The 25881-nt window shown below is 36.1% G+C and overlaps 1 protein-coding gene across 3 annotated transcripts in view; it reads left to right on the plus strand.

Moving 5' to 3' along the window:
- The window catches only part of NUF2 (NUF2 component of NDC80 kinetochore complex), a 29845-nt gene extending 13937 nt beyond the window's left edge, over positions 1–15908 (plus strand). For 2 of the 3 annotated variants that reach the window (XM_032614359.1, XM_032614365.1), the window contains exons 9-15: positions 1153–1249; positions 2140–2202; positions 4970–5107; positions 7124–7264; positions 8264–8439; positions 9396–9531; positions 15466–15908. In XM_032614359.1, the coding sequence (XP_032470250.1) occupies positions 1153–1249; positions 2140–2202; positions 4970–5107; positions 7124–7264; positions 8264–8439; positions 9396–9531; positions 15466–15600 (886 nt within the window). In that variant the 3' untranslated portion in view covers positions 15601–15908. Of the gene's footprint in view, positions 1–1152; positions 1250–2139; positions 2203–4969; positions 5108–7123; positions 7265–8263; positions 8440–9395; positions 9532–11837; positions 11881–15465 lie in introns of all 3 variants that reach the window. The other variant, XM_032614376.1, reaches the window with a different exon arrangement.
- The last annotated feature ends 9973 nt before the right edge of the window (positions 15909–25881 follow it).

The raw sequence follows: 25881 nt of genomic DNA on the forward strand, positions 1-25881 counted from the left end.
TTTTTGTTGTTAATGCATCAGCCAGACATGTTTAAAGCCATTAACTTACTCTCCTAAATTATATCTAGTGGTATTTATCTTAGTAGGTGAGCAGTAACTGACAGGATTCTCTTTTTTCCTTCAGATCAGTTAATTCTGTTAAAATTTTTATTCCTTCCACAGAGGTTTGCTGTTTTGTTTTGTTTTGTTTTTTGACTCAAAGGTCAAATAGGAGAAGGAATCATTCAAGGGTTATGATTTCTTGGCTTTATATGTATTGATTTTGAACAAAAGGATTTTTTTATCCCTTCTAATATGTTGATGTCTTTGGAGTTTTCTGTTTCAGGTGAGAGCTCTTTTTTAGCCTGCCCTGGCATAAATTGCCTTTAGAGACAGCAGCAAGCTGAAAAGACTGGGAGTAGGAGGCAGATATTAAAATTTAACATGGTAAATTCACCATAAACCAAGTCAAAAGAGAAATGACAAACTGGAAGAGAATATTTGCAACATATGCAGCAAAGCCTCACTATCTCTAATAACAAAGGCCACGTAATATTCTTAATATACCAAGAACTACAAACTGATACGAAAAAGGATAATGGAAAAATGGGCAAAGGCTATAAACAGGGAATTTACAGAGGATTAAGTACAAATAGCTAATTAAAAATATGTAAAGATCGTTAAACTCAATAGCAGTCAAGGAAATGAAAATTAAAGTACCAATTCTACACAATGTTTTAAAAACTAAAGTTGAGAACATTCATATGGAAGAGACTGAAACATGCGTAAGTGCTATTAGGAAGGATTAGTAGAGCAAAAGAAATGGGTGATACAGGAAAGAGATGTGAGAAAATGAGAGCCAGAGCAGAGGTGGAGGGATCAGCACTAAAATTAGGAGTGGAGTTAGAAAGGGTAGGTGTGTACGCAGATGAGTCCACACAGAGATTTGGTGGCAGGAAGTTGAAGGAGCTCATCTGATTTTTATTTTCTGTTTGTAGTAGAGGCCAGCCAGGTCATGGATTTTAAATTACTGTCATTTGGAAGAATGAGAACTCATAAACATAAAAGCAGATAGTTTTTTTCATTTAAGTTATTGGAGGGAAGAGACTAGTTTTGGCCTTTCAAGATTAAGAACTTGATATATGTTATTTTAATTTATTTTGCTGTGTTCAGTTCTGTTCCAGTTGAAGAGCAAGCAGAGTTCAAGCAGCTTTCAGATGATATTCAGGAGCTGCAGCAGTCGCTGAATCAAGAGTTTCGTCAAAAAACGGTATCTGTTGTTGGACACCTTAAACTTTTTTAAAGTTTTTTTGTAGATGTGGAGGAGCTAAGATCACATGGCTTTCAATTACTAAAGAAATGGGGTATATCGCTGTGTCTATCTGGGCATCTTATAACAGATATATACTTCTGTTGTCCAGGTCAAATCATGATTATTTATTGATGTTGTCAAAGGTATATGCTATCTTGTTGACTAGAATTTTTTAAGATTTTTCTGTGTCTAAACCTGATGTTTCCAAACTGTGTGCTGAGGCGCCCTGGATACTGCAGCAAACCCTCAAGGGTGCTTCAGGTTATTTTAAATTTTAAAGGGAAACAACATTCAGCATCTGTCATACACTGCTTGAACTTTTCTAGCTCAAGGTAGTTCACAGTTTCAACATGAACTCACGTTACCTTCCTTCCGTATCTTTGTGAACATGGGTTTTCGGCTTTTGCCATGATAAAAAGCAAGTGCTATGCGAAAATCATCGTGCAACAAGAAATAAGAATTGTCTGTGTCCAGTGATTATAAGATGTGTGAATTTGTGTAGTGCCCAATTTTTGCAGTACACACATCCAATTTGGAAGTAGTTGTGGCTGTTTAAGAATAAAATAAAACTAGTATTTTTCTTTCAATTTGTATGTATTACTTTTTCAAAGGGCTACTAAGTTATTAGGACATAAATACTTATTCAGTTGTTTGGATTTAACTACTTAATAAAGGAACTGATAGGTGTTTCTTTTGGCCTTAGGGTCATAATGAACAGAAAGTTTGAGATTATCTGGTCTAATCCATTTAATTCCTATCCTTTCTTACTTTTATTTTATTAAAAAGCATTGACTAAATTGAAATCTGTTTTGAATCATTATAAAGCAGTTGTTTGCTTCTTTCCCTAGATAGTGCTGCAAGAGGGAAATTCACAAAAGAAGTCAGATATTTCAGAAAAAACCAAGCGTTTGGTAAGCATCTTTTCATTTAACTAGCATTTAAGGTTTGAATCTTTTGTTTGGAGGAGTATTTTAACTGTGTGTTGTTATTGTTAAATGTTTCTCTCTTTTTCCCTTAAAGTGAAACTAATTTAACTTTTTCCAATTTAAATATAATAGATGACTATTGTTTTAAAAAATGTGGAAACACAAAAATGTATGACAGAAGTGAAAATCACCTGAAAGCTCACCACGCAATCAGATACATGTCATAGATTACATTTCTCTGTGCAAATACACACATATATGTGTAATTCTACATAAATGATATTACACTCTACATGTCTCAAACCTGCTTTTTTTTCACTTTACAATATAGTGTAAATAGCTATCACGTCAATATATAGCCTCATTATTTTAATAACTGCATATGGTTGTGCATTCTATGTATGTACCTTAATGTAGATTGTTTTAGTGTCCTATTGATAGACATTCACATTGCTTCTAATTGTTTTGCTATTGAACAATAGCACATGTGTGTTACACACCTACGCATGTACCTGTATATTTGTGCACCAGGCTGCTTTTTATCATACAGTAGATTCCTAAATGTAGGATTTCTGAGTTAAAGGAAATCACACTTAAATTTGGCCCACATTGCCAAACTGTCTTCTAAAAAGATATCAATTTGCACTTCTACCAGTAGAATATGAGAGTATTCTTTTCCCTACATTGTAGTCAGAAGTGGATGTTTTTCTTTTTATCTTTGCCATTCTTATAGGGGAAAAAAAACACTTCATTTTAATTTTTTTTTTTTTTTTTTTTTTTTTTTTTTTTAGTGACTTAGACCACCTTATTCAGTGATTTGTTGTTATTTCTTACTTCGTGAACTACCTGTATATGTTCCTTGTTTATTTCATTTTTTTTTTTAGTCCATGAATTAGAGGTATTAACTCTGTCTTTCAAATTCATCATTTTTTCCTATTGGCAGGTTTATGTATTTATGTAGTAAAATTGATAGATACAGTGTTCTACATTTGGGTTTAACTCTATACATAGAAAGGCCTATCTCATTCCTCATTTTTTTAATCCCATATTTTCTCTTGTACTTTTATTATTTCCCTATTATTTTTTTTTTTTGTTTTCTTTAATGAATTTATTTATTTATTTATTTTTGGCTGCGTTGGGTCTTCGTTGCTGCATGTGGGCTTTTCTCTAGTTGCGGCGAGCGGTAGGCTACTCTTTGTTGTGGTGCGCAGGCTTCTCATTGCAGTGGCTTCTCTTGTTTTGGAGCACGGGCTGTAGGCGTGCAGGCTTCAGTAGTTGTGGCTTGCGGGCTCTAGAGCGCAGGCTCCGTAGTTGTGGTGCACGGGCCCAGTTGCTCCGTGGCATGTGAGATCTTCCCGGACCAGGGCTCGAACCCATGTCCCCTGTGTTGGTAGGTGGATTCTTAACCACTGCGCCACCAGGGAAGCCCCCCTGTTATTTTAATGTTTATACTTTATAGCTATCTGAAATTTACTTTGGTATAATATATTCCTTATTTTTCTGTCACTTCTTATTGGCAGATGTTTTCATCAGAGTAATATTGACTATGGTTCAATTTTATTATTCATTTCTCTCTGTCCCATTTAAATCTATATTAAAACAAAATCACTTTGTACTTAAAATAGCAAATTTAGGCTTTCTGTAAAGGGAAGAAAGTTGATGAAAGTCAATGCTAATGTAAGGAAAATGATCTCTCATTCTGTAGGGCATTAAAAGAGTAGATAATGTGGTGGTGTGCTAAATTCTAAGAAAAAAGTAAATAATATTGTTTCAAACATTCAGTTTTGGCCTCTGAGTTAGTTGATGAAAAGGTAAGAACTTTTTAAATTTTTTTAGTTAGAAATAATTTAGGCAAATTATACAAGCTGTATAGTAATACATTCCTATTGTAAAATACTCCGATAACACACATATGCATATATAAAGAGAGAGAGAGAGAGAGAGACATGAAAGGCCCTCTTCTCTCTGCCAACTGTACCTAGAGGTTACACTTTTCCAGTCCTTTTTCTGTGCCATTACATGCACAGATATAGGTGTATATAGTCATTTGTTGCTGTTTTGTTGTTCTGTTTTCATAGGAATGGATTTGTGTTATATAAGAGAATTCTCAGATACCCTTCATCTTAATTCCCCCAATGGTTTTAAATTCAGGAGAAGGAAATTTGTTTTAGTTTAGTAACTGTGTACTGAGTACCTTCTCAGTGCTATTACTTTCATTGGGTTCTGGGAAAGCAAAGATAACTGTTCACAATCCCAGGTTGCTCAGTTAATTCAGAAACACATATTAAATACATAGTTATAGTATCACATGTACAATAACTGTTTATAGAAGGAATACAGAGGAAGTAGGAACAGGATTTTCAAGGATTAATAGAAACTCACTTGCAGTACAGGAATGGGATGATGGTACTCAGGAGGACCATACTATCAGAGAGGGATCACTTATAATTGTCCAGACATAAGACTGACTATATTACCAGATTGTAGAGTGTAGTAGGAAGCTGGTGGAAGATGACACTGGAAAGGAGAGTAAGAGCTACATAATGAAAGATCTGGAATGGTGTGTTAAGGAGCCTGATCTTTGGCCTGCAGACAAAAGTGAGCAATCAAGCAGGGGAGTGATGTGGTCAAAATTTAATTTAACCCCCACTACAACAAACACAGACCCATTTCTTTGTTCTTTTCCATTACCGTAGTGGCTAATCACCAGTTTTATTATTATATCTAACATATAAAAATGTTTTCTCAACAGAATGAACTAAAATTGTCAGTGGTTTCTTTGAAAGAAGTACAAGAGAGTTTGAAAACAAAAATTGTGGATTCTCCAGAGAAGCTTAAGAATTATAAAGAAAAAATGAAAGATACAGTCCAGAAGCTTAAGAATTCCAGAGTGAGTTTCCTTTTTATTTTAATGCTTTTCTTTTTTTCTTTTTAGCAACTCTTGTTTAATTTTGTGTTAATTTTCTAATTTCCAGATTATCTATACATCTCTTCTTCTTGTGCTTTTTGCCCTTGTCTTTAATTTTTAGCTCTTCTCTAAAATGGATGTAGGAAGAGAAGTATAATTTCAAGACGTTTGTTTAATTATGCAACAAATTTTTGAGGCTTTTGCCCTGGGTGATCAAAACAGAAATGACCTGTCCTCATGAGACTTAGTTACTTTATCTTAAGTGAGAAAGGTGTTAAACAATTTTAAAATCAGTTCTATAATTATAAATTATAATATGTATTATGAAAAAGTATAGGGTGTGCATGTGTAGAGGCAGGAAGTATATGGGAACTCTCTGTACCTTCTGCTTAATTTTGCTATGTACCTAAAACTGCTCTAAAAAATAAAGTCTATTTTTAAAAAAGCACCAAAGAGGGAAACAAGCAAATAAAAAATAGGATAGGGTGCTTCAAAATAACATAATGAGAGTAGCCTAGTTTAGTATTGTGGAAATCAAGAGGTGGAGGTGGGAAGGAATGGAAATTTATGTTGACATCTGAAGGATGAACAGAGGTTATATTAATAAATTGATATTGAAAGAGCATTCAAGGCAGAGGGAACAGCATATGCAAATTCTATGAGGTAGTAGTAGAGAGTAAGTTATATTCAAGGAAGGAAGCATGATGTATAAGAAGGAGAATGGCATGAGACAATGATGGAAAAATGGGCAATGGGCAGATTATTCAGGGTGCTGGATTTTACCTTAAAAGCAAGGGCATACCACTAGCTAGTTTAAAAGGGTAGTGTTGGAACATGGTATGATTTAAGTTTAAAAAGATTATGGGTTACTCTGGGAGATGGATTGAGGTATGTGGGACAAAAGTAGAAGTGGGTAGACAATTTAGCATCCTTTATGAGGAAAGGTTTTTAAACTGTTAATTAAAAAGAACATTTCTGGTTTATCTCTGAATTTGTTATTCAAGTCATTCCTGATAATTAAGAATTATCACACGGGAATAGACAAAGATTACTAGAACAGAAATGAGAGCTCAGAAATAGATCTGAGTATTTATGAGATCTGTTTATTTAATAAACAATTCTGATTCAATTGGCAGTTCATCTAGATGAAAAGAAAGTTGGGTCTATACCTTGCACCATTTACAAAAATAATTTTTAATTGGATTGAAAATTTAACAAGTTTAGAAATTTTAGGAGAACACTTGTATTATCTTGGACTGGGATAGAGTTTTTAAATTAAGATTGGAAACTCAAAAGCTATAGAGAAAAGTAGACGTGTGGAACATATATATAGTGCATATGACAGGTAAAGGGATTATATCCATGATATGTAAAGACACAAAAGAGTATTTACAAATTAGTAGGAAAAAGACAACTTAATGGAAAAATGAGCTGAAATATGATTAAGCATTTCACTGAAGACAAAATCCAACTGGTTAATAAGGTGGGAGGAGAGAGAGACTAATGGGGAAAGGAAAGAAGCCTTTGTATTGTTGCAGTGCTTGTGGTAAACATATGCTCATTTCCTAATTTTAGAAGAAGAATTAATCTTTTTGAAAGGATTAGCTGTAGTAATAGTTATTATACAAATGAATAGGAAGATTATAATTGGTAATATAATTGCCCAGGAATAATCAGGAGTAGTTTGAGTATTAGCAGAAATGAACTCTTTAAAAATTGTTATGAATAAGCTTTGGAAGGTACTTCAATGAGTGATTTAGTAAAATTATGGTAGTTTTTCTTTGTTCAAGGATATTTGGCAATTAGGAAGCATAATTATATGTGCTTAGACACATGTCAGTAATAGTGCTTTGCTACTGACCTAGAAACTTAATTGTTCTCTGCTCTTTAGCTTTCAGTATCAAGTACAGAAATTATTTAAGAGCAAACAAATTGACATTACTGCAGTTTCATAAAGGAGAGTGCCAACCTGGTTTCTGTGTTTTTTTTCTTTCAAAGCAAGAAGTGATGGAAAAGTATGAAATCTATCGAGACTCTGTTGACTGCCTGCCTTCATGTCAGCTGGAGGTGCAGCTATATCAAAAGAAAATACAGGACCTTGCAGATAATAGGGAAAAATTAACCACTATCTTAAAGGAGGTTTGTATTGTATGGAGTTTTTATGTCTTTATTATGTAATAGTTTACTGTAGTCCCTTGATTTGCTTTTACTTTCTGTTGCTGTTTTCCTACAGAAAAGCTGGGTCATTCTACATTATAATAGATGTGGCAATGTGTGCTCAAGGATAAAACAGTGTTCTTTTTAAACATAGCAATAGTAGGCCCATTTTAACCTTCAGATGAAATGTATAATAAATTAATTAACATAGCATATTACCATGTATATTTTGGAAAAAAGTAATGGAATTTTAAACTTGTTCTGACAGTTGGAAACGATCTTCTAATCAGTAAGCATAAAGTTCCAACTTACTGTCTAACACTGTAGCTAGGATCTATAAAGAGATTTAAAGTTGACGACACAGACCCTGCCCTGAGTGAAGATGGACAGCTAAGGCCAACGTTTTTAAGTTTCTTAGGCTAGAAACTTGAAAATCCTTTTCACTTCATTGTCCTAATCCAGACTGCCCCCAGGATCACTGACATAGCGTTTAATGAAAGATTTCTTTCTTGAGGGAAGAAAGGGTTGAAAGGTGAGTAGCCTGAGATATTCTTTCCCAGCTACACACTTCCCTTATCTCCCATCAAGAGTCAGCACAAAAAAGGATTGAGATCCACTGCTTTTGTTTCTAGGGTCTACTGTTTCCTCTTTATTCCTACTGCCTTAGTTCAGACCCTCACCCCCTCAACTTAGCCAGTTGGCTGATCTTATTAACGTGTTCCTCTATTCCAATCCTTGCTGATAAAATGACATGAGAAATAACACCTCTTTAGGTGTCAGGTTCTTTCTCAGTATCCCTAGTGCCTTCCTGTTGTCTGTTTCGTTCAGTCTGCATTCTTGTGCTGGGCTTTCAGTGTTTAAACAGTTTTATCACATTTTAAAATTGTATTTTATTACAGCGCATCCTAGAAAATAGTCCTTCGTTTTATTTGTAAATCCTAATTGGTTGTATTGACTTTAAATACATCTCATAAAATACAGAGCCTGAACTTAGAGGACAAAATTGAGAGTGATGAGTCAGAACTGAAGAAATTGAAGACTGAAGAAAATTCCTTTAAAAGACTGATGATTGTGAAGAAGGAAAAACTTGCCACAGCACAGTTCAGAATAAATAAGAAGCATGAGGATGTCAAGCAGTACAAACGCACTGTGATTGAGTATGAACTTATTTTAAATGTAATGTATTAGAAAGTAATTAGAAAAACCTAATTCACTTTTTCCCTAAGATTCCAAGTCTCCTATAATTTCAAAAAGGTATTCCACTGTTAGGTGGCTAAAACAGATGAGTTAATTATGAATCTCATAATGTTGCTATATCTAGATTTAGAGATGTTTTAGGTACTAGTTTTTTTTTCTTTTCCTGATATCACAATTCCAAATCCTTTGTACAATTCTTCAGAAGGGTGCTGGTGATACTGCTTATTTCAGTGCACTTTAGAGACAGTGGTCTAGAGTTGTATTAGAGTGAATCAACTGGTTCATTTTACTGTCCAGCTGGTCTGTAACATAGCATATTTTGAGAAAAAGTCTTATTTTTTTATTCATATACGAAGTAGTACTTTGCTAAGCATTTTGTCGTGGCTGTCGTCATCGTTGTTGGCCAGTATGTTTGGGTGTTTCATTGGTAGCGTCTTCTTCCCATCAGTTCCAAAAATGTGTTTTTAGAATAAATGCCCCAGATATGTCTATGAGATGACACTATTTCAGCCTCTAAAAGGTGTATTAGGATGGTCTGAAGATTTCCTTTGCTCTCCTCATGCAGATGAACCAAAAGGGCAGAACCTGAGGGTTTTAATTTGTTGCCACACGCCTTTGCAGGAAAGTTGTGCTAATTCACACTGCTAACAACAGTACAGGAGTGAGCACAACTGGGGAGATGTGACTTAAGATCTCCATGTTAAATAACAGCTTTGTGTGGAAGAGCTTACTCTATGCCATGAGCCGAATATAGCGCCACGCTGCGATTCGCGTATTTGCTTTCATATCTTGAGAAGAGTTTTAGGTGTGTCAGTCAAATACAAACAGTCTCTTTGGAATCAAAATTAGAGTTAAATGCTTGACTGTTTAGATGCTTAAGAGGAATTATAATTTAGCTGTCTCTATTTTCCTTTAGAGATTGCAATAAAGTTCAAGAAAAAAGAGGTGCTGTCTATGAGCGAGTAACCACAATTAATCAAGAAATCCAAAAAATTAAATTTGGAATTCAACAACTAAAAGATGCTGCTGAAAGGGAGAAACTGAAGTCTCAGGTGAGTATATGTTCATAAGAAATTAATTTCAGATAATCTCACAAGTTTAAAATGTAAATTATGTCATCCTCATTTTGAAGATTTTGTCAGTTCTCCAGTGTAGAAATTGACCCCTCAGGTCTGTTGCTTTAATTTCCATTTATAGCACCTTTTCCATTACCCTGGGATAGTTTGCATGTATGTCTCCTCATACCTTTTTTTTCCTTGCCTTTTTTCCCTGTTAGCACCTAGAATTGTGCTTTGCAATGCGAGTAGGTGCTCCATAAAGGTTCTGAATTTTTTTGATACGTGAATTTAGATGGTGATTTAAAGTAATGTCTTCTAAAAAATTTTTGCATTTTTTCCTGATAAAAGGATCTCAAAAGTATTTCTTATCATCAGTGTTAAATGTATTTCAGTTGTTACCGGTATTTTGAGATTTTTTTTTTATGATAACTTTATCATAATTACCTAAAGTTACTCTGCTTGTTTCAAGTATATTTATTTTATTGTTTCATACACAGTCTCAAGTTTAATGAGGATAGGCATCTTGTCTTCTACATTTTTATCTTCCAAAATGTCAGTATAGTGCCAAACATAATATGCTTATTATGTTTATTTCTCTTTTTTTTGTTGACTGCCAAAGACCCAAAAAAGTAGTCTATTCCTGCTACCTTTATCACATCTCATTCTATCCTTAGCCTTTAAAGTTTGTTCAGTGTCCTCAAGATTGTCCCAAACTGCTCTACCAGAAGTCACTAAAAACAGCCCTTTATCATGTAAAATCCCTTGGCCTCTTTTTTTCTCATTCTTCATCTTGCCTATATTGATATCTTATCCTAAACCTCTGAAACCTGCAAGATATTTAAACATGCTATCATTACCTTTCACCATTCACATTTAATTTGCAAGGATTCTTAATACTAAAAGAACCACAGTAGGCAATCCCCTCTCTTGTTCTCAGGAACTTTTATCCTCTGAAATATTAGATTGTTAGCACGTGCACATGTAAGTGTATATATACATAGTGAGGATTGTCTCAAGGCTACTTTAAAAGGAAGGGAAGAAAGAAAAAGAAAATGGCTGGGTTTCCCTCCCATGGTCTGCCCAGTACACTGTCCTGATTTTTTCTATTCTTCCTTTTCTTTCTACATTCCAACCACTTTTTTTTTTTTTTTTTCTGTCCCTTAACTGGATATCTACCAAGCCTTTGGCCCTCTGTTTATCTCTAGAATGGGGGTTAGAAAGACCTTAAGAGATATTTAATCCTACTTCTTAACCAAATCAAATGAGCAGATATTTATTTGTTACCACATGGTCAGATGCAATTTATGAACCAGTTACTAATGTAAGTACCTTTTGTCTATAGGTCATAAAAAGTGCCCGTGCCTGCCTTAAATTCCTTTTAGTTTTGTGCATATATGTCTTGCCAATAACATTTTAAGTTTCTCAACAATAGCAATCTTATTTTTTACCTTAGTATGTCTTGTCAAACCATGCCTAGAATGCTGCCTTATATGTAGTATGCTTTCCATAAATATTTGTAAAATTAGAAAGCCATCTAGCGTGCTGTTTCTTAAAATTAGCCATGTAGTAGAACTCAATGAGGAATTTAAAGATGAGCAACCCCCCACGAAAATATATTGAGTTAGAATTACCAGCAGTGGGGCCCATGAGCCTAAATTTTTTAGCATGGCTCTTGAGAACCACTGATGTGTTCTGCTTCCTTGTTTTCAATATTACAGAGCTCATCACTACCCAAGCTGTTCTACTAGGACAGCTATAGTTATTAAAATGTTACTTCTTATTTTGAGTTTAAAAATGTTCATTTCTGTACTCTAGTGAACCAAGATCACCTCTCTGGAACAAATCTGTATCCTCTTCTACTGAATAAAACTGTACTTAAGACATTTGAGGGTAAAGATCATGGGTTCTTTCAGCCTTCTCATCCAGGTTAACTAGCCCTAGTTTTCCAGCCATTCTTTATATAGTTTAATTTTCAGATTCTTTATTCTGTTTACTGTCCTCTCTACTCTGTTTCCTGCTTTTTTTATTCTGTTTAAAATGTAGAACCCAGTACTAAACATAGTCTTCCAAGTAATGGTGTGACCAGCCCCAGAGCACAAGGCTACTGTCAATGAAGCGTAATATTGGGTTGGATTTTTAACAGCAGCATCTTGCCCTTGGCTCATATTGTGCTTGTGATCGATTAAAGGACCTCTGTCTTTTTCATCTGAGGTTCTGCCAACTTAAAATGTTTTCACCACACTTTAATGCAACTCGTTTTTTGAAATTTTAATTCTGGATTTTACTGTTATTTATTTTAGGTTTCATGTTATTTATTTCCACCTTGATTTCCAAAATTTCAAGGTCAGTTTAAATCTACGTATCATTCACATTAACTATCTCTCGTGGCTTAGCATCGCCTACAAATTTGACCAGCATGCCTTTTGCTGCAGGGGAGATAAATGTTGAGTGGGACTGGGCCCTTTGCTGTGTTGTCTTTCTTCCTTCAGAACGGCATAGAACTGTTGGTCAAAACTTTGGATACAGTTTTCAACTTGCTAAGTTGTTCTAACCACACCTTTACGCAGACAACACTGTGGTATCCGTCTGTTCCAGAATAGCTTGGGAGAGTCTGTAAGTCCCCTGGTGAAATCAAGATATATTTTGTCAAAGAACCCTCCTTAACTTACTTCATAATCATCTTTCATGAAAAGGAAAGAAGGATATGTTAAGATTGCCAAACTGTGTGATTCTGTGGGACCCTAATTATCATCATATCCTTTTTTTCACTAATTATTCTTTTCCATAGATATTTCATCTCTTCTCGTTTCAGTCATCATCTTTATTTAGATAGCTTTCAAAAATCTGTTTCCTGTTCTGTCTTCCTCAACTCTACTCCTTATTTTAGCTGCCTGATGGATATTTTCAATGGATTAGCTTATCACAACAAAAATAAACAATTATTAAATTACATTCAACATCTTTAGTGTCTTTCCTCTTCCTCACTTTCTCGTTCCCCCTCTGTCTCTCTCTCTTTCCCCTTCCCTTTCCCTCTCTCTTTCACTTAGTTTCTTCATATTCTTCAGCGGCATCATCATTTTCAAAATATCAAAGAATTGCAATTTCGGATTTTCTTTATATAATCCTGATATCCAATCACCAAGATAATGTCATGGATACTGTTCATAACAACCCCTTTCTAATCATACTTCTATCACATAACTTTCTAATACTCATGAATTCCAGCAAAAACTGGCTAAATTTCTTCCTTGACTTAAGATCCTCCTACATCAAATCTGCCCTGAATCCTAAGTATTGCCAAATTTAACCTGCTAAAATATCACTCTTATTACTACACTTTCTCGTTTAAAACAGGAACTCCCTGTTCTCCTGTAGTTATTCATGCATTTAGTCAGTCATTCAACAAACGGTCTATGCACCTACTAGGTGCCAGCCTTTATATTTGATTCAGGGAGTAAGTATGAACAAGGAAGGCATGATTCCTACCTTCTAGGATTTTTAAAGTTTTGTATCTGAGCTAATCATTTTCAGTGTGTAAGATTTAATGAAAAGTGTATTCTCAATATAACTTTCTCTGGCTCCTTTTAGATATCTTTGATTTCTCTCCTTCTCAAATACTGTAGCATTTTTAGTCTTATTCTGATCTGTGCTGTCCAGTGGGGTAGCTACCAGCAACATGTGGCTATTTACATTTACTTTTAAATTAATTAAAATGAAATAAAATTTAAAATTTAGTTCCTTGTTTATACCAGCTATATATTAAGTGCTCACTATCCAGTCTGGTCTGGACTGTATGGTTTTTTAGGGTAGAAAGCATAATTGCATGTTCCATCATACTGTTGTACTATTTACGGTGCTGCTTGTAGAAGGTACTCAGTAATATATTGGTTGATAAATTAATACAGACTTGGTGGGTAAATGGCTAAACTGGCCATAAAATTCCATGGATGTTATGTCATCTTGAATTTCTCTGATTTGAAAAGTGAGATAACTACCTAGACCAATGCTATCCAAAGAACTTACTGCTGGGAATGTTCTGTACTGCTCAATACGGTAGCCATTAGGTACACGTAGCTGCTGAGCACTTGAAGTGTGGCCAGTGCAACTGAGGAACATGTAGCTGTTTAAATGTAAATTTAAATAATCACGTGTCCCTAGTGGTTGTCCTGTTAGGCACTGTAGAACTAGAGTTTGAGTTTAAAAATATTTAACTTCAGCCAAGCTATCACAGTAAGACTTACTTATTATGTGAATGCATATGATAAGTTCCACTTGGATACAGAATTTAATTGGAAATTGAAATATGTAGCTTTCGTGAGGGCTGTGATCTATTGCTATTAATATCCTGTGAGGGTTGGCTTAGAACTTCAAACGTTTGTTTGCTTCTGTGGATGTGCCAGTGGAATTGGGCTTTAATGTTTCATTCATTTATCGTGGCTCTACCTGTAGGAATTGGTTCCTCCTTGAGAATATAGGTGTTCTCAGGAGAAAATTGTTCCTCTGAGTGTGTTGAAATGGTTGGTTCAGATATTTACAGATTGTATATCTTTATTTAACCACACTTCATTTTAATGGTTTCTCATGAGTAATGTCTTTCTACCAAATTTATTCAGCTTTCTTTTTGGAATGAATAAATACATATCTCTGTAGAGCCAGGAAATTAAATTGATCTGTAGCTGCTGAAATGTGCTGATTTTTTTTAAAAAATGGTGTTTACATAAGATAGCAACTAATTCACCTTATTTTTCCTACAAGATTTAAGAAATAAAGGTATCAAAAATGTTTGATTTATTTTCCTAATGATTAATATTCCATCATAGTTGTAGTAATTTGATGCCTGATTTAGATCTTGGGAATCTAAATACCCTCTTCTATTTTTGTATTAGGATTTAATGATCTATGTTCAGATTTTGGGAAAATGTTTAGCCTTAAGCTAAACATTTATATTCGCTTAATCTAGAGCAGTAGTTCTCAAACTTGCACAGGTGGCAGTCTCTGGAAATAGTGTTGTTCTTTTTTGGAACATTTTGAATCCATACTATATTAAATTATAATCTATATAATTTGCTCAAAATCAGACAGTATCTACACTAGAATTTAAACTAAGATAAGTAGTAGCCAAACTGTGGGTTTAAGAAAAGTTTAAAGGGAGCAGCACTTAAAATTGAGAACATTTATACCCATTTATTGCTTTTTCCTTCCATTGGAAAAGGCCCGCTCTTCTATTTCAGTGGTGAAACACCTTTTATAATCTTTCAGAATACTACTTTTTCTTGTATCAAGGTTTGAGAATTGTTTTGTTTAAGAAAAATCAATAATAAACGGATCAAAACTGTATTTGATGAGTATGAGATAGAATAAAATGTATGCAAAGTGGTTCATTTATTATTTCATTCAGTCTGTAGAAATTGTTTTGTAATTTTTTCCTTAATTCTTAACACATCCATATAGGTTTATATGAAAACTCACTATTGCTTACAGTAGGACTGCCTGATCAGTTTGTTAAAACAATTCTAAAAGGTATTCCTATATTTCTCAGTCCTGTAGATTACCTATTAAATCTGTTTACATATCATTTAATAATGATCAGGGTCAAGTGCAGAGTACAGTAATCTAGGTATTTGCCAAGTAAACATGAAAAGCTCCAAAGTAGAAATTTTTCTTTGATGATTAAAAATATGTTCTTAATGCCTTGGAATTCAAGCCATTGTTAATGTCTCTGCTTTGTTCTTTCTAAGTAGCTGAGTTTCTGACGCATCTGCACAGCTTAATAAGAGTAGGCATACGAGTGTGTACGTGTGCATAAGGTACTTCAGGCTTTAAAATATTATTAATACATATGAACGAGACTGTTGGAATTCTTGTAACTCATTTTTAGTTTAGGTCGTTGCATGGAATAATTCTTATTATATTTCATTTTCTACTTAGGAAATATTTCTCAGCTTGAAAGCTGCTTTGGAGAAATACCATGAAGGCATTGAAAAGGCAACAGAGGACTGTCACACTAAAATAGATGAGAAAACAGCTGAACTGAAGAAAAAGATGTTCAGAATATCAACCTGATGAATAAAATTACACGTCTTTTTGTAAATAGCTTGCCAATTTTTAATTTTATATTCGGAAAGGGAATAGTTAAGTTGAAGTTAATGGAAGCATCAAAAGTACCAAATAATGTTGGCTCAGTTACTTTTTATATACTTTCATAGGTTATTATCTTGTAAGATAATGCATTTAATGTAGACTTTTGTGGACTTAAAATTAAAATGGCTTGTGCAGCCATGCATGTCTCTACGCTGCTCCTTGTTGTAAGTGGTGGATGGAGTAAAACAGAAATAATTGCATTTGAAATATATAATGTTTCTCTGTTATTATCATGGCTGTTGCTGCTTTGTTTGTCGACATACAGAGGTACAGTATTATTGAGCCCTGACTTTGCACTAAGCATTGTGGGATCTCATTTGATCTTCACTCAAGCAAATCTAGGTAGACATTTTTGTAACTACTTTATAGATGAAGTAACTATGAAGGTCCTGAGCCAAAATTTGAACCGTGCTCTGTATGAGACTGAGGTCTGGAATGTTTCTACTGTACCACACTTTCTAATGTAATTATTTAAAAGAGAAAGTATGAGTGTGGTAGTCTCATTCTTCACTGATGCCATGGCATTTTTATGAGGAAAATAAGTTAAAATGTGCAAACTGCTTAGAACAGTGCCATGGTAGACATGTATATGTCTGGTAGACATATGTATATGTTAAGTATTGGTATTTGGAGTTCCAGGTACTTTTCTCTTTGTCAGAAATACTAAAGTACTACGGTAAGTAGAGAGTAGGCTTTCAGTGACAGGAAAAGCCCTGGAATAGGAGGAGTGGAAAGAGCTAGGTGTCCAGGGAGGAAGAGTTGGGACAAAAAAATTGAGCTATTGCTCTATCCCTTTCTTGCTTTTCTAAAATAGAATGTTAATCCATAGAAAGGTCTGTTTATGAGGCTAGGTAACGGGTGTAAACAGGACCATGTCTCTCATTTTATATTTAAAATAGTTTAACTCCCCTGGACCCATCTCCACCTTCAGCTCTTGCTCTTCTTTTTCTGCAACCAAATTTCTAGAAAACCTAATCTATACATGTGCTTCTACTTCATTCCCTGCCCATTATGGCATTGTTACTTCTCTCCATACTAATTCACTGAATTTTCTAAGATCACATTAATCGTTATCAAGATTCCCTGGATGTGTTTTAATCTTTATCGTCCTTACATTCTACCTGTCCAGTACTTTTTTCCCTTTGTCTCAGTAACACTGCTCTCTTGGTTCTCTTAATTCTGTCTGTTCCTTTTAAATGTTTTTCCATGAGGGCCTCATTCTCTGTTCTTCTCTGAAGTGTTTGTGTTCTCTAGACTTCTGCCCTTGACCCTCCTTCTCTTCTCAACCTCTGTACCCCTCCTTGAAAACTTTTATCAACACCCACCACTTCAATCACGAATTAAACATCCATGCAACTTTTACTGCATTATATACATTTAGTTACACTTGTCATATTTTTCCGGAATTTCGGACTTGGGTAGCCAATAGCCAGTACAGTTTACCCTTGACAACCCTGCTTTGAACTGCAAGGGTCCACTTTTACGTGAATTTGTTTCAATAGAACTACATGATCCACGGTTGGTTGAATCTGTGGATGCAGAACCACAGATACAGAGGACCAGAGCATAAGTTGACAAAATCTGAGGTGGGTCCTGGGACCAATCTCCAGCAGACACTGAGGGATGACTGTAAATGGTTTTAACCTTTTGGCATTCTGGTGAAGCCTAATGGGCCTTCTCAGGGTCATGTTTTTCATGCATGAAATAAAACACAGGACTGCAAACGATTAGATTCAAGTATGATTATCGAAATACTTAAAAACATGTTATGGAAAAGGAACTCACCCACTTTCCTTCTTATGCCACTACCCCTCACTCCTTTATATCCATTTAGTTAGCAAGAGCTCCATTGATGTACCCAAGTCTCCTTCTCTCACATCTTTGCCCATGTTGCAGTTTACATCGTCATCATTTCTCAGCTGGTATACTTGCATGCAGTAATCTTTGTTACCAGGCTTCCAGTCTCTAACCCACCTCTACAAAGATATTAGGTTATTCTAAACAAGCAAATCAGATTATGTCAGTCATTTTTACAAAGATTTTTAGATTTTCAAATTGTGCTGCTTGGGTGCTGTAGTGAACTCACAGAGAAACCGTGCAATATTTAAATTTGCAAAGAAAACAGTGATAGTTGCTATCTGTTGGACACCAATGCAAACTACTAGCTCAAGGCAGTTCACAGTTTCAATGTTAGATCACACTACCTTCCTTTCAATGATACATCTTTATGAAGCTGGGTTTTTGGCATTTGCTGTGATACAAATCACATATCACATGACAATCATTATGGAATAAGAAATGAGGGTGGCAATATCCATCTGATTTCAGGGTTTGAGAATTTGTACAGTACCAGATAGGCATGTACATTCAATTAATAATCGGCTATCTAAGAGTAGAATAAAAATATTCTTTCAGTTTATGTGTTTTTCTTTCTTAAATACACGTTGCTAGGGTATGAATGCCTATTAAGTTGTTTGAACTTAGGTTCAACTTGATACTTGAAACTGCTTGGTAATGGAACTGTTAAGTTTCTTGTTTTTTGATATTTTTGGCCAAGGGGCACAGTAAAAGAATTTCTGATACACTAAGGGCTTTATGAACTGAGGAAGTCTTGGGACCTGTAACTTACAGGAGAAATTTGCATGAGTTTCAAGACCCTTCATACTCTAGACTCTCATGTCTTTTCTCTTGCCAGTTCTCATTTGAACTTTATCCTCAAGTAATACTGAACTGTTTTAGCTTCCTTAGCACCTCACACTTCTGTGTGTGTTTTCACATTTCTTCTCACGGTTTTTTTTTGTATGTCCAACTGGGAAATATGCATTTTTCAAGTCTCCACCCGAACTACAGCTGTAATACCTTTTGAAATGTCAGGTTTTCCTTTTCTTCTGTTATTATTTTCACTATAACTTGTATCATTATACTATAATTTTTTACACGTCCTCCACTGTGCTAGGCTTCATGTTTCTTGAGGCCAGTGACTGTGTCTCTTTTTTTAGTACTAATAGTATAGCATAGTGCCAGGCACCTGGTTAGCCACTTTGTTTACTTAAGGAATAGCCATTTTTCTCTACTGTGACCAAATAATATAGCCATTGAGGCCAAGTTATCTTAATCCAAGAAGAAATAGTTATCTTTCATGCATTTTTTTCACATCAAACATCAACAGACCTTCTAGTAGTTCAGTATCTTCACTCATCTTTTTTTGCCCCCAAACAGATAAAAGCCTTAAGAAGCCCTCAGTATAATCCACATTAAAACCTATATTTGGCTGTTTTGATTGGAGAACAAATGACAAAATTTAGAACTTTTTTTCTAACACCTTCTTGGAAATGACTACTTGGGCTATGTAACCTTTAAAAGTTTATTAATATAGGGAAATGAATGCTCCGAAAGAAGGCAGTGTCATCGTGTATATGCGACATACGCTGAGGCCTGATCTTGAAGGAAATTTTTTGTCTATAGAGACTTTAGTTATCTTTTATGAGTCCAGCTACTTATTAGCTATATGTAGAGCAAATATTTAATTTCAAGTTCAACTGACATATTTCAAGGAGCTAATCCATTTTATGACAAAGCAAGGGAAATTGAAATATGCACCTTCATAAGGCTGAAGTTAATACATCTGATTTTAGTTTAACGGGATGTTTCCTATTTTTAGTAAGACCAGAAAAGTTTTATATGAAATTCCATTTCAGGTTCAGGGCCTGCCACGTATTTCAATTAAGTTGGCTCTCTTGATTGAAATATGTTTCTCATCTTCCTATCTATATTTCCACCAGGGGGCATAACACAACTTGTATAACCAATGCTAGAATAACTCGATTTTAATATTTGAAGCATCAAAGCTGAAAAATTTTAAAGTGATAGTAACTTAAAAAATTGTCAAAAGGAACTTAAAGACAATCTATTGGATTGTTGAAATCTATCGAATTGAAATAGGTTCTAAACAGTATCTTAACATTATTTTAAAAGTTTGCTAAAAGGATGATCCTTAGGCCAAAGCTCCAACCCTGACCCTATTTTATTATCTTTTTTAGATTATCTTGTCTAAGTTGTCTTCCTAGTACTTGTTCAGGATTTCTAACTCAGATTCCATGCAACTCTTAAAACTGAACTTTCCTGAGACAAGAATTTGAGATACTTAGGGAATGAACCCTAGACCACCACCTGGCATTGATGTCTCAGTGTGACATGCTTTTTTTCTGATAAGATGATAAAGTCAGTCTCTACTACCACCATCCTCCTTTAATCCATTCATACTGCCACTACATAGATCTCCCTAAAATACAAATTTAATCATCTCTTTGCCACTGCTTTACAAATCTTTGATGCTAACCCATTTCAGGGTAAGATCCATAATACTTTGAAGGCCAATACTTTGATGGAGGCAGTGTGGTGTGGTATAGTAGTTCCCAAACTGTAGTGTGTGTAATATTTGCCTGGGGTACTTGTTAAACATGCCTTGATTTGGTGGGTCTCTGGGAATCTACACTTGAAACAAGTGCGCTAAGTTCTTGTAACAGTGATCTTTGGAGATCACTTTAAGAAGCCCTGCTGTTTGATTAAAAGCATACACGTCGGAGTCAGTATGTACATTTCTTATAAAATGAGGATAATAAATACATCTATAGCTCATAAGGATTGAGTGAGTTTTATAAAACAGCACACCGCCTGCTACACAGCGAATACTCACATGGTAGCTGGTGCTGTTATAAACATGACTGGTAGTAGATTGCTCCAGGGGCCAAACTGATATGTTTTCTATTTTCTGCACAACCTCTATTGGCAGTCCTTTACACCTACTTGGTGATGAATGAGTAAATGTTTGCTGAATTAAAAACTCTAGTCTGCTTGACCAAAATGAATGCAGGATCCTAAAGCAAATCGTTTACAGGGAAAGAAATCAGCTTTGTATTTTCAGTGCAGAAAACACAGATCATGACGGTTTTATCTTACCAGGGGAAGATAGCAGGTACACTCACAGAAAACGTGCAAGCTTCCCTTGGCTCCACAGGGTGTCACTGCTGACTCCTCTTTCCAGGTTGAGCATAAGTGTGAGGACTGTGTGGCGTTTGGAGGAGGGTTCTCAAAGCTCAGGTTTCATCAGAATCACATGGAGGGCTAAGACAGATTGCTGCCCCAGTTTCTCATTCAAAAGGTCTGGGGTGGGATTCTAGAATGTTCATTTCAATCAAGTGCCCAGGTGAAGCTGACACTCCTGGTTTGGGGATCCCACTTAGAGAGCCACTGCAGTAAAGAAATCCACCCACAGCTGGGGATAGGTTTTTTTCATAGGTCTTCCACAGCAGTAGGGGCACATTGATGTGCTTACAAGTCACCTAGAGATCTTGTTAAAATACAGATTCTCATGCAGCTGGTTTGGGTGGGACCTGAGATCCTGCATTTCTGAAAAGCTCCTGGGTGATACCGATACTGCTGAACCACAGACCACACTTTGAATACCGAAGTCAATAGCCCTCCTGTCTCTCCTCATTGATTCCACATTCATATCACCAAGTTCTTTGCCCTTCAAAAGAGATGGTATATGTAAAATCCTTGACACAGCACCCAGTGCATAGCCCAGCACTTTACATTGCGTTAGCAATTATTAGGATGAGGTATTTAGTGCAGTGGTGAAGAATGTGCGTTTTGGAGAGACTTTCAAATTCCATGTTTGCAACTTACCAGCTGTGTAAACTGGGTCATGTTACAGAATGGCATTGAGCCTTGAGTTCCTCATCTGTAAATTAGGGATTATAGTAGTCTTTATTCCACAAAGTTCTTGTAAGAATTAAATCAGAGAATAATTGTGAGCTACTTAGCACTCTTTGTAAATGGCTATTATTACGGGTGAAATCCAAGAAATAGATGTGACAAAAATGGCTGCAGCAGATGCTAGGTGAGATTTTACAATTTGAAACAAATCTAATCAGAAAAAAAACACAAGATATTCATGATTATGACCTACCCACTAGTAATGTTTATTTATTGCTCTCGGGTATGTCACCAGGCATACCTCAGAAAGGATTCAGAAAACACTGAGATGCTTAAAACCATCTTTTAGACTAGACTTGAAGAAGAAAATGTTATAGAAATATTAATATCTTTTTTAAAGTTCTCAGAAATCAATTGCATTTTATCTCAGAGGCAAATTTGTCCTCATGTAATGAAGGCAAATTTACAACTTTATATCAGTGCTCTTTCAAGCCAGAGACTGTAATTTTTTTTTTTTTTTTTTTTTTTTTCGGTACGCGGACCTCTCACTGTTGTGGCCTCTCCCGTTGCAGAGCACAGGCTCCGGACGCGCAGGCTCAGCGGCCATGGCTCACGGGCCCAGCCGTTCCGCGCCATGTGGGATCCTGCCGGACCGGGGCACGAACCCGTGTCCCCTGCATCGGCAGGCGGACTCTCAACCACTGCGCCACCAGGGAAGCCCTGTAATTTATCTTTTAATCTACAGAATTTAGCATACAATGGAAGCAAAATAATATTTGGTGAAGAAAAACCCCACTGTATTCAAAGGTGCTAAGGTTGTCCCTTGTTAAGTTCTCCTACTAATTTTCCATTTTTCTTAGAAAGGTTCCTTTATTTCTCTCACTGTCCCAGTTTTAGCTCTGAATGCCCCACATTCCAGGAAACCGGCTTCTGAGAGAACCCAGATGATTGGTCTCCCTAGACATATATATTACATGAAGCCCTATTTGCTCCCTTACTCGTATCCATGGTTGGACTCCCTTTACTTTCACAGAATTTAGGTCTCATCTTCAATCAATATCTCAATGGCCATTTACTAAGAGTCCAGTTTATACCAGATGCCATATGAGTATGTACACTGGAAGAAGTCAAGTGAAAAGGATAATTCCTGCTCTCAAGGAGTGTCCGTGGACATTGTCAACTCTTAAGGACTTTCTCTTAAGGACTTTCTCTCCATCCAAATGTTATTAGTCTTTTTCTGCCCAAATCCTTAATTATCCATTGTTGTGTAACAAATTAGATTACCAGGTCCCAGACACTTCTGGAGAAATGTCTCCCATCCTCTACCAGTACAGAGAAGGCTGACATTTTTTTTTTTCATCTTTTGCTTACCTTTTATGTTCAGGGTGAAGGAAACTACCAAACTTTCTGTAAGCGAAGATTATTTTTCCAGCTGCTCAGAAAGGCAAGTGGGGAACAAAAGCCAGAGCTCCACATGCCGTACCCACCCAAAGGTATGCCTCTGCAGGGCATCTGCCCAGAGGTATGCTTCCTTCCCTCACTCCCCAGCCATCTGCAGAAGCCAGGGAAAAAGCCCTTCTCCTTTCTACACACTTAGCCCCAAAGTCACACTTAGCCCTCCCCTTTTGTAGGTATATGAAAAAGAAAAACAAAGCAAACCATGGGGTTTGGGCTTGAGTTCCCCCAGTTGTGACTTTTAACTATGTAACAATGTATGGAGGAAATAGTTGATGTTCTAAGGCCCTCTGTGACTGTACGTTCTCTACACTTGCACTTAGAAATATTAAAGATTTATTTAGTTATTTAAAAAATTTGCTTCCAAATAGGATCGGATCTTCTTTGAACTTTTAATAAAAGCAAACTCATATTAGCCATATTTCTAGAATTTAGGAACCCATAACCTGAACTCTACAAACCAGGTGAAATTCCAGAAATTTTAGATCTGAAAACTTTGGGAAGCTCTGTTTGGCTCTTTAGCTGGGGTGCCTATATAAGAAACACAAATATGGTTTTGGGATGCCCAGTTTGATGCCTTTATAAGATACAAATATGGATCTTTTCCCACCCTTGTTTCTATTGTGGCAGTCTGGGATTACCATGTCCCATATATGTCTTGGTTGTCTGCACTTTTTCCTTGAGGACTCCAGACCAGCCTGCCCTACACTAGTCCCAATGATTTGATAGCTACATACCAGGCCCCAAAGAGTGACTCCTCCCAAAGGCGATTGCAGAGTAAACTAGTCCCTCCAATGTAGCCCTCCTTTCATCCACCCCAGGAGACGTGTCCCCTCAAAGTCTTTAGAATAGGTCATCGCCATGCGAGGTTAGGTGGCACTGCTATAGCGGAAGAAGACGAGGAATCATAGCCACATTTGTAAGTATCCACTGAGAAGTTTTCCCTAACTCTTCTGGATAAAATTAGTTTTAATTTTCTATTTTCCCTAAGGTCACCATCTTTTTTTTTTTTTCCTGGTTAAAAGTGAATTTCTACTAAGAAATTATAATCATCTGACACGGGGCCCTAGCCCAGAAACCCTGACACAACATCAATGAAGGCTACGTTTTAATTCATACTTCACCAAATCACAGTCACCAGCACTATTCTCAATGAATGAAAAATCTCTAATGTGCTTAATTTGTCGTCAGCAGGTGGAATCTATTCTGGATATTCAGAATGTCAGGCAGACCCTTTAGTTTGTTTTTTTAAAAATTTGGTTGTAACATTTAATAATCAAAATCTTTACATAACGACTGAGCATAAAGATGTTTTTGTTTTCCTTTAAGAAAGGTATTATATTTCAGAAACATACAAGAAACATACAATAATGAACATCCATGGACCATCGCCCAACTTAAAAATGAAGATATTAGCAATATAATCGAAGCCCTTTCCATAGCCCACCATGATGACAAGCCCCAGTCACTGCTCTCAGGTAACTATTATCCTGAAATTGATACTTCTTATTTCCATGAATTTCTTTATACTTTTACTGCCTAGATGAAGCATCCCTAACAATATGTAGGCATATTGTTGAATGGCATACTCTATATTCTCCTGTAACTCACTCTTCACTTAATGGGAACAACTTGAGAGTGATGACATTTTTGTTCAATGCTGTCCATAGCCATAGCACCTAGAACAGTGCCTGACACATAGGAAGCCTGCAAATATTCTTTGAATGAATAAGCATTCTATTTTTGAGCCATGTTCGTATTTATATATGTAGCTATTTTTGTTTCATTTTCCACTTCTGTATAGTATTTCATTGCATGGCTATATCACATACTCCTGTTGAGGGACAGGAGTTTGATTACTTCCTACTTTTTTTTTTTTTTGGCTATTGTAAACATGATAAGCACTAAGAAAATTTGTTTACATATTTCTTTATGCACTCATGGTGAAATTTCTCTGGGATATATACCGAAGAGTAGAATTCCAGGGTCTCCAAAGTGGTTTGCCATTTTTCATGAGTACTTGCAGCATTTGTGTATGCCAGAGATTTCGTATCTTCATCACCACTTGGTATAATCAGACTTCCTAATGTTTGCCAATGAGATGAATGTGAAATGGCATTTCATTTTAGCATTCATTTTCCACTTTCCTGTTTACTAGTGAGGCTAAATGTCCTTTCATATATTTATTGACCATTCAAGTTTCCTCTTTGGTGAACTACCTGTTCATGTATTTTGGTCATTTTTCTATTTGGTTACTTAGTTTTTTCCTTATTGCTTTCAAGGATACATATTCTTACATTTTGGATACTACATTTTGTCTGTTGTATGCTTTGCAAATGTCTTCCATTTGTGGCTGGTCTTTCATGTTCTTCTCCCCACAGCACTTTTTTTTTTTTTTTTTTTGCGGTATGCGGGCCTTGCACTGTTGTGGCCTCTCCCGTTGCGGAGCTCAAGCTCCGGACGCGCAGGATCAGCGGCCATGGCTCACGGGCCCAGCCGCTCTGCGGCATGTGGGATCTTCCCAGACCGGGGCACAAACCCGCGTCCCCTGCATCGGCAGGCAGACTCCCAACCACTGCGCCACCAGGGAAGCCCCACAGCACTTTTTTAAAACTTTCACTGTTTTACTTGTTCCACTGAATTGTACTTTTTAAATTCACTACATCTATTAAATCCATTAAAAGTTTACTCCACTAGACTGTGAGATCCTTGAAAGCCAACTATTTATCATTTATGATTGAGGACCTTGCACCATGCCTTGTACTTACTGGGACACAATCAATGCTTTTTGATTTTGAGTTTTGATTTTTGAAATGAATAAGGCTCTTTTTCCTCAGACAAGGTGAAAAGTAGCTGGTAGGGGTAGTGCTGGGTTTGGTAAACCAGAGCCCATGGGCCAAACCAGCCTGCTCCCTGCTTTTGTAAAGAAAGGTTTATTAGAACACAGCCAAGCTCATTGCTCACATATTGTCTGTGGCTGCGATCATGCCAAGATGGCAGAGGGCAGTAGTTGTGACAGACACCATATGA

The sequence above is a fragment of the Phocoena sinus genome, chromosome 1, assembly GCF_008692025.1.
Source record: "Phocoena sinus isolate mPhoSin1 chromosome 1, mPhoSin1.pri, whole genome shotgun sequence".
In the NCBI taxonomy this organism is placed as follows: domain Eukaryota; kingdom Metazoa; phylum Chordata; class Mammalia; order Artiodactyla; family Phocoenidae; genus Phocoena; species Phocoena sinus.